The sequence below is a fragment of the Hyperolius riggenbachi genome, chromosome 9 (genome assembly GCF_040937935.1).
Source record: "Hyperolius riggenbachi isolate aHypRig1 chromosome 9, aHypRig1.pri, whole genome shotgun sequence".
Classification (NCBI taxonomy): domain Eukaryota; kingdom Metazoa; phylum Chordata; class Amphibia; order Anura; family Hyperoliidae; genus Hyperolius; species Hyperolius riggenbachi.
The window spans coordinates 263,241,949-263,254,283 of NC_090654.1; the positions used below are offsets into that span (position 1 = coordinate 263,241,949).

Genomic DNA, 12,335 nt, shown 5'->3' on the forward strand with positions numbered 1-12,335 from the left:
ACTACATGGAATGGGGTAAAATTGGTCTGTGATCTTGCCTTTTCCAAAGACTTTTATCTCAAGTGTGTATGCAGCATAACTTATTAAATACAGATTTAAAGGGGCACTATGGATAATTTCTTCATTTTAAGTCCCTTTAACATAAACATTTGTATGTGTAGCATTGTTAATGTCATATATTGAGACTGATTAAAAGGATTTTTTACACTGCAAGTACTCATTTATAGCTAATGAGTCATGTCGGACAGATTTACCTTGCTGACGCCGATTCAGAATAAACCATTGTGTAACAGGAGGCATCTGTAACCGCTCTTCATATTGCTGATTTATTCCCCCCTCTGGTCCGATCAGATAGGTTTATTCCAACTTGTAATGGCACAATCGTTAGCTCTGTGCAGGCTGCAGCCGCCGTACAGCACAGGAAGGCACTGCACGGCTCTATCGTTCCATGCTGCTTGCTAAGGACCCCTGATTTGAAGCTGGCACAGCGACAGACACCTATTGTTGTCCGTTGCTGCGGTAACCAATATTCGGCTTTTCAAGTGCGCAAAACTGCGGCGGAGTCAGCTAGCAGACACAAGCGCTATTGCTGTGTTATGCTTTGTGTCTCTTAGGAGGATCGTTTTTGATTGACACTGAGTAGTTTTCAGGAAGAAGGAGATAGTTAGAAATATAATTTTGCACATAAGCAGGACACAGCAATAGCGCTTGTGTCTGCTAGCTGACTCCGCCGCTGTTTTGCGCACTTGAAAAGCCGAATGTTGGTTACCGCAGCAACGGACAACAATAGGTGTCCGTCGCTGTGCCAGCTTCATATCAGGGGTCCTTAGCAAGCAGCATGGAACGATAGAGCCGTGCAGTGCCTTCCTGCGCTGTACGGGGGCTGCAGCCTGCACAGAGCTAACGATTGTGCCATTACAAGTTGGAATAAACCTATCTGATCGGACCAGAGGGGGGAATAAATCAGCAATATGAAGAGCGGTTACAGATGCCTCCTGTTACACAATGGTTTATTCTGAATCGGCGTCAGCAAGGTAAATCTGTCCGACATGACTCATTAGCTATATATGTGTACTTGCAGTGTAAAAAATCATTTTAATCAGTCACAATACATGACATGCTACACATACAAATGTTTATGTTAAAGGGACTTAAAATGAAGAGATTAGCCATAGTGCCCCTTTAATAATCCAAAAAGTGGAACAAATGCAGAAAGAATAAATACAAAAATATTGACAAAAACAAAAGTAAAAATAACAGACACACAACAAGACATTTTCTTATCAAAATAAAAGGGAATGAAACAGAAATCGAACTTTACCCAGCGTAAGGTCTAATTCCTGGTGCGGAAGAATGCAGTACTGACCATAGATCGGTGTATTTACAGCATAACACAATCTCCAAAGGAAGTCAACTTTCTGAACCTGAGGGCTGCTTCTTATAGGAGGAAATGTACCCTGGGGCTACCCAAATTTTAATCCAAAAATAAATCATATTTCCTCTAATTCTATAAAAAAGGGTGACATTATCCTTGATAAGCAAACATCAGAAAGGGTTCCTGCATCCTTGTCTGTCTCCAAGACACCAGGCAGCCTCTGGGAGACACTGGAGTGATCAGCTGTCATAGGCTGATGCCTATGACAGCCGATCACAGTGATTGGCTGGCGGGGGGAGGGAGGGCGGGTTTAATAAAAAAAATATATAATAAATAAATTATAAAAATGTATGAATAAAAACAAAACAAAACACAATTGCAGGGATCACAGCCCACCATCAGAAAGCTCTGTTGGTGGGCAGAAAGGGGGGAATCACCTGTGTGCTGAGTTGTACGGCCCTGCAGCAAGGCTTTAAAGCTGCAGTAAGCTATTTTGTAAAAAATGGCCTGGTCTTAAGGAGAAGCCGAGGTGGGGTACTGACAATGAAATCCGCATACAGAGGCTGGGTCTGCCTATACTGCCCAGCCTCTGTTGCTATCCAGATCCCCCCTAAGCCCCCCCCTGCGCTCTGCTATCCCCCATAAATCACAGCCGCACTGTCGACACGCAGCGTGTCGCAGCGGGCTGTGTTTACCTCTGTAATGTCAGTCTGCTGCTCTCCCCACCTCCTGCATAGTTCCAGTACCCGTCCGCGTCCCTTCCCTCCCTGCTGATTGGAGGGAAGGTATGTGGGCGGGGATCTGAGCTATGCAGGAGGCGGGAGGTGCGCCGAGACTAATAGTACATAGATAAACACAGCCCGCACAGCACGGCTGTGATTCATGGGGGCATCGCAGAGCACGGGGGGGCTTAGGGGGGATCTGGAAAGCAACTGAGGCTGGGCTGTATAGGCAGACCCAGCCTCTGTATGCAGATAGCATTGTCAGAACCCCACCTCAGGTTCTCTTTAAGGGGGGGGGGGGGGGTAAAGCCTGTGGTCCTGAAGTGGTTAAGTTGGCTACCCTGTCCTGTATATGTCACAATTCACAACAGGGATGGACACCCTCCAAAATAGGGAGGACATGTGAGAGCCCTATAGATATAAACAGTAGGTAAGGCAGCCCACCAAACTCTAAAATACCTGTGAGACAATTCCCCCCCTCCTCCTGGTGACTGGTACTCACAGGTATCGGAGCTGTGGAAGGTTCTGGAAGGCCTGGGCATCTATACTCTTCAGGCTCATCAGACTTCGCATCTCTCTGCAACAGAAGAAACCTCATGAGAATTGGGCAGATCATCTGCGGTGGTCTCTCCACACCAGTAGACACTCCTACCAACTATGGTCCATTGTGGGTCACCCAGAGCACCAGAGCCCAGGACTAACGTCCTGTGACAACTCACCTCTACTGTATTCCTGAACCATATTCATTGTCACCATTCCCCAACTTGTCCATAGAATCGTCCCCCTCCTCCCACCAGAAATTAGGTCTGGATCCAGAAAAGCCAAACACACAAGCCCATTTGGTGGTCAATCGGTGGGATCTCACTAAAGAGGTCCAGTCACGTCACTGGAATGTGCAGCAAGGCAAGTTATCACAGTGATCAGACCCAGATTTACATCACAGGAGCCTATAGGCACAGATGTCCTGGCACCATAGACTTCACCCTCCATGAACCTACAAACACCCACCGAACTGCACCGCAAGAGTGCTGGCTGGCCCAGCTGTCACTTCTCCCTTACTTCCCTTGACAGTCATAGGTAGCTACAGGGGCCCCTTAGTATAAGGTAGCCAGAGCTATCCTAAGTTTTAAGTAGCTAAAGGTGCCCCCAGTATTAAGTAGCCTGAGGAACCCTCTGTATTAACCTCCCTGGCGGTAAGCCCGAGCTGAGCTCGGGCTATGCCGCCGGGAGGCACCGCTCAGGCCCCGCTGGGCCGATTTGCATAATTTTCTTTTGTTACACGCAGCTAGCACTTTGCTAGCTGCGTGTAACCTCCGATCGCCACCGCTGCCCGCCGATCCGCCGCTATACCCGTCGCCGCAGCCGCCCCCCCCCCCAGACCCCGTGCGCTGCCTTGCCAATCAGTGCCAGGTAGCGCCGTGGGGTGGATCGGATTCCCCTTTGACGTCAATGACGTCGGTGACGTCATCCCGCCCCGTCGCCATGGCGACGGGGGAAGCCCTCCAAGAGATCCCGTTCTTTGAACGGGATCTCTTGATCTCCGTTCGCCGGCGGCGATCGGAGGGGCTGGGGGGATGCCGCTCAGCAGCGGCTATCATGTAGCGAGACATTGTCTCGCTACATGAAAAAAAAAAAAATAAATTGGCGGATTTTAACAAACCGCCAGGGAGGTTAAGTAGCTAGAGGTGCCCTCAACTGAGTAACCTTTCATTTACACTCCCCTCGGGACGCTTCATAGGGAAGGAGGGAGGGGGGCACTCAGGGAGGGGAGCAAGCCGCCTTTCCATCATCAGGCGCCTGTAGGCACATGCCTACAGTGCCTTATAGTAAATCCGGCCCTGACAGTGATAATAACTGAATATAATACATATAGAAGCAAAAGTGCTGCATTGGAAGAGTAATGTCCTGGTCACTGCAGTACAGCTGACTTCCTCTTCTCTCTGGATTCAGCCAGAGGGCGGGTCAATCAGGTGTGACCATGTGATAACCAACGAAGGTAAAGCTATAGATGTCAGACTACTGTAACACCATATAATGTGCTGTTATTTAGAGTGACCAGATTTTGTCGGTTCAACCTGGGACGGTGGGGTTCGGCGGGGGGGGGGGGGGGGGGGTTGGGGGCACCAAAAAGAGGGGTGGGGTGCGTGAAATGGGGGGGGGGGGGCTGCACCGCGCAGAAAAGTGTGTGTGTGGGGGGGCTGCGCCGTGCCGAAAGTGGGCGTGACCATGACATTGTATGGGCGGAGCTAACATAATTATGTAACAGCGAGGCATAAGAAAGCAGTGTTTATGCCATGATCTGGTCAAACGAGAATTCGCATCATGGGTGTGCAGAAGCTGTGTGATGCTATTTTATAGTATACCGTAGCCCCAAAGCAGCAAACATAACCAACTATGACCATTAAATAATAAATGCAGCAACAGTTAACCCCGACACCAGAAAATAAACGCAATGTGGGCAACATGTCAGCACAAAATAAACGCAATGGGCAACATGTCAGCACAAAATAAACGCAATGCGGGCAACATGTCAGCACAAAATAAACGCATTGCGGGCAACATGTCAGCACAAAATAAACGCATTGCGGGCAACATGTCAGCACAAAATAAACGCATTACAGGCAACATGTCAGCACAAAATAAACGCAATGTGGGCACATTTCACCTGGAAAAAAAAGCATTTACTCACCTGACAGAAGTCTCCTCTCGCTGCCGGCCGGCCAGTGGCGCGCAGCTCCCCGGACGATCCTTCTCCAATCTCCTGCACTCACAGGCAAAGCAGGGCTATGGGAAGATGGCACCCAAAGCCCTGTACTGGAGACAGGGCTCCGCCTCCGGACGCCATCTTCCCGTAGCCCTGCTCTGCCTGTGCCTGCCGGAGGACAATGCAGGCTGCTGGAGCGAGGAATGAACTGGCGCAGCGTCTATGAGACGCTGCGGCTAGTTCATTCAGTACGGTGGCCAGAGTCCTGAGGCCGGGACGTCCCGCTGCTAAAAGCGGGACGTTTCCCGGGACCTCATGCAGCCTGGGACAGCGCCCCCCAAAGGTGGGACGCGTCCCGGGTATAGCGGGACTTATGGTCAGCGTATGTTATTGTTATGTTATATACTGCTGCCTTTGGAGGGCATAGTTCCTTTAAGACTGCAGAGAATTCTGGAAGAGAGGCTGGAGTGAGCAGAGGCTTCTGGGAGCTGAGGAGTGGCTGGTGTGTCTGGAGCCTGGGAGAGAGGTCTGGAGTTACTGAGACTGGATTTCAGGCCTAAATCCAGCAGATTGGTCCCCCCATTTGATAACTGAGTGTGAAGAAGGGATCCTGTGACACATATTTCTGCATGCTGAGCCTGGTGGGAGAACACAGCTGCCAGATCAGAACTGGGAGAACCTGTGAGGTTGGTGGAGTCTGGATTGTACAAGCCATGTGGACTTCAGAAGGAACCATTTCAGCTGGATTACAAAGATTGTGAATCTCAGTGCTCTCCTCAAAACTTATGGCCTGCGAGTTCTACACCTGCTGAGTGACCATTATCAGGGACTGGCCCTGCACCTCATGGTAGGAACTATCTTTGCAGTGATAGAGGGGCATTAACCTGGCTGAGAGGTTTGGGAGTCATACCACTCCTCTTACAACTGTATGTCAGGACTGTTTGCCATAGCCTGCCATTCAGAACTGTGTCCTGTTTAACCTGTCTCCTCTCACATCACTGGCATCTATGCTGTTGTGGCTGAGTGCATCAGGAGTCTACTTGCTGCTGCAGCTTCTTCACAAGGCGCCCAACTGTGCACATAACGTTCCTTAAAGGGGTACCCCGAGTGCAGAACCGCATTATAGCCCACTGGCTAGTCGGGAGCTAAATAGGATTGTGCTGCTGATTGCATTTTCTTAAGTTTGTCTCTTTGCTATGGGTGTGCGTCTTTCGCCAGTGTAGTGTGCACTTCCTTAAAGTGACACTAGAGGGGCGCAAGAGGTTACTACCGTGTGTTGATTGCAGTTTCTTAAAGTGAACCTTAAGTCTGAAAAAAAAAAGAGTTTTACTCACCTGGGGCTTTCCTCAGCCCCCTGCAGCTGATCGGTTCCCTCGCCATGTCCCTTCGATCCTCCTGTCCCCGCCGCCGGCCACTTCCGGTTTCGCCGTCACCGGCCATCAGGGCAAGGAAGGCCGCAATAGCAGCATAGGGGAAGATATTGTGGCTGGGAACGGGAAGAATCACTCGCGTTCCCAGCCTAACGGCCCATGACGGCGAAACCGGAAGTGGCCGCCGGCGGGGACAGGAAGATCGGAGGGACACGGCGAGGGCACCGATCAGCTGCAGGGGGCTGAGGAAAGCCCCAGGTGAGCAAAACTCATTTTTTTTTCAGACTTAAGGTTCACTTTAAGCTTGTCCCTTTTCTACGGTGCGTTCTGTGCCAGTCTAGTGTATACTTCTTTAAAGAGACTCTGAAGTGAGTCAACAAGCATGCTATTACTGTAAAGCACCTTACATAGTGCTAAACCACCGCGGTTTATACCCCCCAAATCCCATTTGTAAATCTCGGGGGAGCGCTTCCTGAAGAGGCAGAGCTTAGCCCTGTAGCTCTGCCTCTCAGTGCATCAATCCCCCGCTGATCGCCGCCTCTCCCCGGCCCTCTCAATCTGCCTTTACAGAGAGGGGCGGGGGAGAGGCGGAGATCCGTGGGCAGATTGATGCGAATGGAGGCAGAGCTGCAGCTCATAGCTCTGCCTCCATGAGCAGCAAAATCCACCACCAAGAAAGTCGTGGATTTTGCAGGGGGGATTTGGGGGGTAAAGACCCCTTGTTTTGCCGCGGGATAGCGGCGGTTTAGCACTATGTAAGGTGCTTTACAGTAATAATAACATGCTTGTAGACTCACTTCAGAGTCTCTTTAAAGCGGAACTGTAGAGAGAAAATAAACACATTGTTTCACTTACCTGGGGCTTCCCCAAGCCCCCAGCAGCCTTCCTGTCCCGTGCCCCTTCTCGCCGATCCTCCGTTCTCCCGCCGCCAGCTACTTTCGCCGCCAGGCCACTGCACCTGCGCGGCCCTGGCCACACGTATCCTTTCTTCACGTTCCCTGCTATTGCAGAGGGGAACGCGAAGAAAAGATACACTTGGTAGGGCTGCGCTGGCATTGACTTACAAGTCGAGGTACGGGACGGAGCAGCGGCGGGAGAACTGAGGCTCGGGCAGGACCGGCGCGGGACAGGACGGCTGCTGGGGACTTGGGGAAGCCCCAGGTAAGTGAAACAATGTGTTTATTTTCTACCTACAGTTCCGCTTTAAAGTGACACTGGAGGGGCGCAGGAGGTGGCTACTTTGGACATACATATTCTATGCACTTTGATTGTGTGAAGCATATTACTTTACTGTTATGATCTTGCTGAGTTAACAAGTGTTTGATTAGTGCTATACTTTATAATTGCTTATCCCCATTAGTCCACGTTGGTCTGTGGAGAATAAATATATTGCATTGAGACTGGTGTCTGCATGATGTTGGGAGGCAGGGCGTCACGGAGACGGTAACCACTAAGAGGCCCCGTTACATTCATTAGTGATTAAGGCTGCTTTCACAGTGGGACGTTAAAGTCCCACTGCCTGTAACGCAGCCCACGTTGCGTTAGAGTATAACGCTGCAAGTTTAATGAAAGTGCAGCATGCTGTGCGTTATACTGGTACTTTGCTGCGTTACACTGCTTGCACATGCTCAGTAATGTCTATTGTGACTATCCACATGGCTAATTAATATTCACTGCACTGTAGTGTTGTCCAGATCATGAATGATTCGGATCTTTGATCCGAATCTTTTTTGTGAGTCGAATCATCTGGATCATCACAATGAAGGATTCGGTTCACAGTGGATGTCTGGAAGAAACAGGAACTGCAGCTTCTGTGCACAAGCACAATCTTCCTGCTGCATCTCTCCCTTCCCCATTAGCATCCTCAATGTGCCCTCATTCTCCTGCACCTCTCACTCTGCTGCACCCCTGCTTCCTGCTTCCCTAGTAAAATGATTCAAAGATTCTGTTCAAAGATCCGGATCTTTTCAATGAACCGATTCGAATCATCCGAATAATTGAAAAGATCCAGATTTTCCATCTCTACTGCTGCGCACCAAGAGCCGCATAACGTGGCTCAATCTGACGTCCAACTTCAACACCACCATGCATTGCGTTAGGGGCATGTTATCTGACCTTAACATCCCCTAAAACGCAACGTCTTGATGTGAAAGAGGCCTTAGTCTGTCTCGCTCACTACATTTTCCAGCATCCCTGCATTACAGTAAAATCCATGTGAGTAGGCAGAACTTGAAGTGTACAGGAAGAAGGTGGTGAGGAGATGTAAGACCTCAGTCTGCTAACAGGAAACCACTAAAGCCTAAGGCCCCGTTTCCACTAGCCGCTGCGCGTCCTACGAGACGTGTGGCAGCACTTCCTCTTCTGCGAGTATGCAGCCAAATACCGGAAGCTGTGCCATGCACAGCTATGGCCACTCGCACGAAAGCTGACTGCAATGTCGGCCAAATCGATATGGCAAGCGATTCGGATAGCAGCAGCATTATTCACTATTGTAGGGTTTCCCGGTGCGATTTTGCCTGCGGGGAAACTCAGCAAATTCGGCCCAATTTCCACGCTAGTGGAAAAGGGCCCTAAGAGGTCTCCAGCATGCATGGAGAGGTGCACAGCTACAGGAAAGCACTGCTCTAATGTATTAATTTGAGCAGCCTTATTCCCCGAAAATCCTACAAAACTGTGCTCGCTATGCGATTTTTGTGTGCTCCCACAGACTTCAACCGAAACGCAAATGCAGGCAAACTGCCGCAAGCAGTGGGCTTGCGTTTAGGTTAAAACTGCATCGCATCTGATCGCCGCCATAGAAATGGCGCATTACATTGATAATCGCTGTGTTGATTTCCTAAGTGGCAGAAAATTGCGTACGATGCGATTTACGTAATCGTGGTCAGTGGGAAAGGAATATGGCACGCAGGGGGTTAACCGGAGAGGTGAAGAGCAGCGATGATGTTCCCTACATAACCCAGGCCATATGTGCGCCTACATCAAAGTGACAGCTTTTTTTATCACGCTAATCCTGAGCGGTATGATGTCAGCGGGCGGAGGACATCGCTGAATTTGGCTGACCCCCCGCTCAGTCTGAAAGTGACGAGATATTCAGGGCTGAACACACAACATGTGGAATGAAGGCATCTATGGAGACATCTGTGTCCACTTATTCCAGTCCACACACATGAGATCCACAAGAGGGAACCCGAGATCCGGCAACGCAGGAGAACCGTCCCCTCCACGGTGGCTGATGGAAATGAGTATCTGACGCAGGAATCTCCGCAGCACTGAATAAACGACTATTCCTATCGTGTTCGGGGTCCTGTATGTGTGACCATCAGAGGTGGTGCTGGGAGAGGAGGGCGGATCAGGGCATTTGGTCAGGAGGCTTGGCAGGTGTCTAATAGACGTCTGTGTTAATAATCGGCAATTGGGCGCCGATGTGATTAGTAGGCGATCAGCTAGTTCATAGGAATTAATGGTAGACAATAGGCTACAAGACAAGTTTGAGCACCGGGTTTGTACGGTTCAGTTTAAGCACTTAGAGGTGAGGGTTAGGGTAGGCATTAGGTGGTGAGGTTCAGGTATGGGACTTACTTTAAGGGTGGGTTAGGCATTAGGTGGGGGCAGGTTAGGGACTTAAGGGAGGCGGAGTTAGGCATTAGGTGGGGGCAGGTTAGGGACTTACGGGAGGGTGGGTTAGGCATTGGGTGGGGGCGTTCAGGTTAGGGACTTACAAGGGGGTTAGGCATTAGGTAGGGGGGCTAAAATTAGGGGGAACCCCCCCCCATTAATGCTCCTTCTAGTGTGTAACTTGCTGAGGAACTCAACATGTTCTACTGCAGATTTGAGAATAAATTAACCCTTCTTGAGGTCCAGGCAGCCATATCAGGGGTCACCCCTTTCTCCCCATCCCTCCAACCTGCCCATGTCACCTCAGCATCGGTAGCAGTCCTGGAGGCTGACGCTCTGAAGCACCTCTGGAAACTAAACCCCGGACAGCATGTCAACAGTCTGCAAGAGAACTTGCGCAACCCAGCTGGCCCCTGTCCTCACCTCTTTATTTAACAAATCGTTGGCAGAGGGCAAAGTACCCTCCTGCCTTAAAAAATCCACAATCATTCCGGTCCCCAAAAAGCAAGGGATGACGGATCTCAGTTACTACCGGCCCATTGCCCTAACTCCCACCATCATGAAGATCGTGAAAGACTGGCTCTCACCGATCTCAAGTGTTCTACCAACACCCTCCTGGACCCACTCCAATTTGCATACAGGGCAAGCAGGTCCATTGAAGATGCAATTAGTATGGCACACCTCACAAAACACCGCGAGAGACCTGACATTACTAGAGATGTCGCGAACATCAAATTTCCGCAAATGTTCACGAACAGGCCAATCTGGCGAACCGCCATAGACTTCAATGGGCAGGCGAATTTTAAAACCTACAAAGACTGTTTTTGGCCACAAAAGTGATGGAAAAGTTGTTTCAAGGAGTCTAACACCTAAACTGTGGCATGTCAGAGGGGGATCCATGCCAAAAGTCCCACCAACAATTACGGAGTTGACACAAAGTTGGGTTTTAATCCGGAAAGGGCATAAATTATGGACAGCTCTGAGTGTCAGTGGGCTGTGGGGTGTCACACACAGAGAAATACAATAGTACTATCAGAATATAGTGAGATAATAATGCACTGGAGTGGTTCTGTGCCTGCAACTTAGTGAGGCAACAACAATAGCAGTATTGTACACACAGCTCTGGGTGTCAGTGGGGTGTCACCCAAAAAACAAACAAACCCACAGGAGACCGTTGTGCTAGCCCTCAAAAGGGCTGTTTGGGGTGCTTTCACAGCAAGTGAGGAACAAGAACACAGGCCTAGCTAATGCTTTCCCTACCTATCTGCAGCAAGTCTGACCCTGCTCAGTCAACTGCCAGCAGAGAATGAATCCAATATGGCCACTGCAACTGCTTTTTGATAGGGGGGTCCAGGAAGGAGTGCTAGCTGGTAGGCTGCCATGGGTCTGCTGACTGTGAGGTATGGGGTCAAAGTTTAGCTGAATGATGATGTATAGGGGGTGGGTCGAATATGCCAAATGTTCGCTGTTTGCCGCAAATGCAAACAGCGGAAGTTCTCAGAATAGTGTTCGCCGGCGAACAGTTAGGGCCATCTCTAGACACCACATGCCAGGATCCTCTTCCTAGACTTCAGTTCCACCTTCTATACCTTCTGCGCAAACATTCTGCATGACAACTTTGCACAACTTGGTCTCAACCTCGCTTTGTGTACATGCATCAAGAACTTCCTCACCAATAGGACGCAACTAGTCAATATAATAAAATAACCACAAACACCCGCACCCTGCAAGGGTTTGTATTGTCCCCATTACTGTTTTCCTTGTACACAAACAGCTGTACCTCATCTTACGACTCTGTCAAGCTCATCAGATTTGCAGATTATTCTGCCATCCTTGGCCTCATTGGTGGAGACGGAGAGCATGCATACCGAAACGGGATTGAGCATATTTGCAAACTGATGTCTCCAGGGTGTCGAGCGTTTGGTTCCTAGGGGCCACCATCACTAACAATTCAAAGTGGGGAGAGAACACCACCAAAGTCCAGAAGAAGGCTTTTAAAAGGTTGTTCTTCCTTTAGGCAACTGAGGAAGTTGGGGATGCGGCAGGAACTGATGACCAGCTTCTAAACTGCCACCATCGTATCGACCCACTGCTCCATCCAGTAATCTATACTGCGGAGAGGATCATCAGGTCGCCCCTTCCATCACTGGACCTCCTACATACCTCTAGACCAGGGGTCAGGAACTTTTTTAGCGGAGAGAGCCATAAACGCCACATATTTTAAAATGTAATTCCATGAGAGCCATACAATATCTTTCAAACTGGAACAGTAGGGCTCACGTCCCTTTTGCCATGGTGATGTGTATACAGTTGATCCACCGGGCAGTGGAAGTGTCAGACACGTTCTCAGCTTTTCTTGGGTTTCAGCGACATCAAGAGACAGGCAGTCTATTGGGCCAATCAAAGTGCGGGGATCTTGTTCTACTGGACTGACCTGACCTGACAGGGTGCAGAGTGGGACAATTGGAGCAACTGTTCGTTTTGGGGTAGCATGAGTAAGGTAGTAGTGCATTAGGGGTTGCAGAGGTTGCGACCGCATCGGGGCCCTT

At 49.8% G+C, this 12,335-nt stretch overlaps 1 protein-coding gene across 1 annotated transcript in view; it reads right to left on the minus strand.

Moving 5' to 3' along the window:
* Nucleotides 1-12,335, minus strand: part of TSHR (thyroid stimulating hormone receptor) — a 131,947-nt gene that overhangs the window by 43,201 nt on the left and 76,411 nt on the right. Inside the window, 1 exon segment of the mRNA XM_068254446.1 lies at nucleotides 2,600-2,674. Within this exon segment, the coding sequence (XP_068110547.1) occupies nucleotides 2,600-2,674 (75 nt within the window).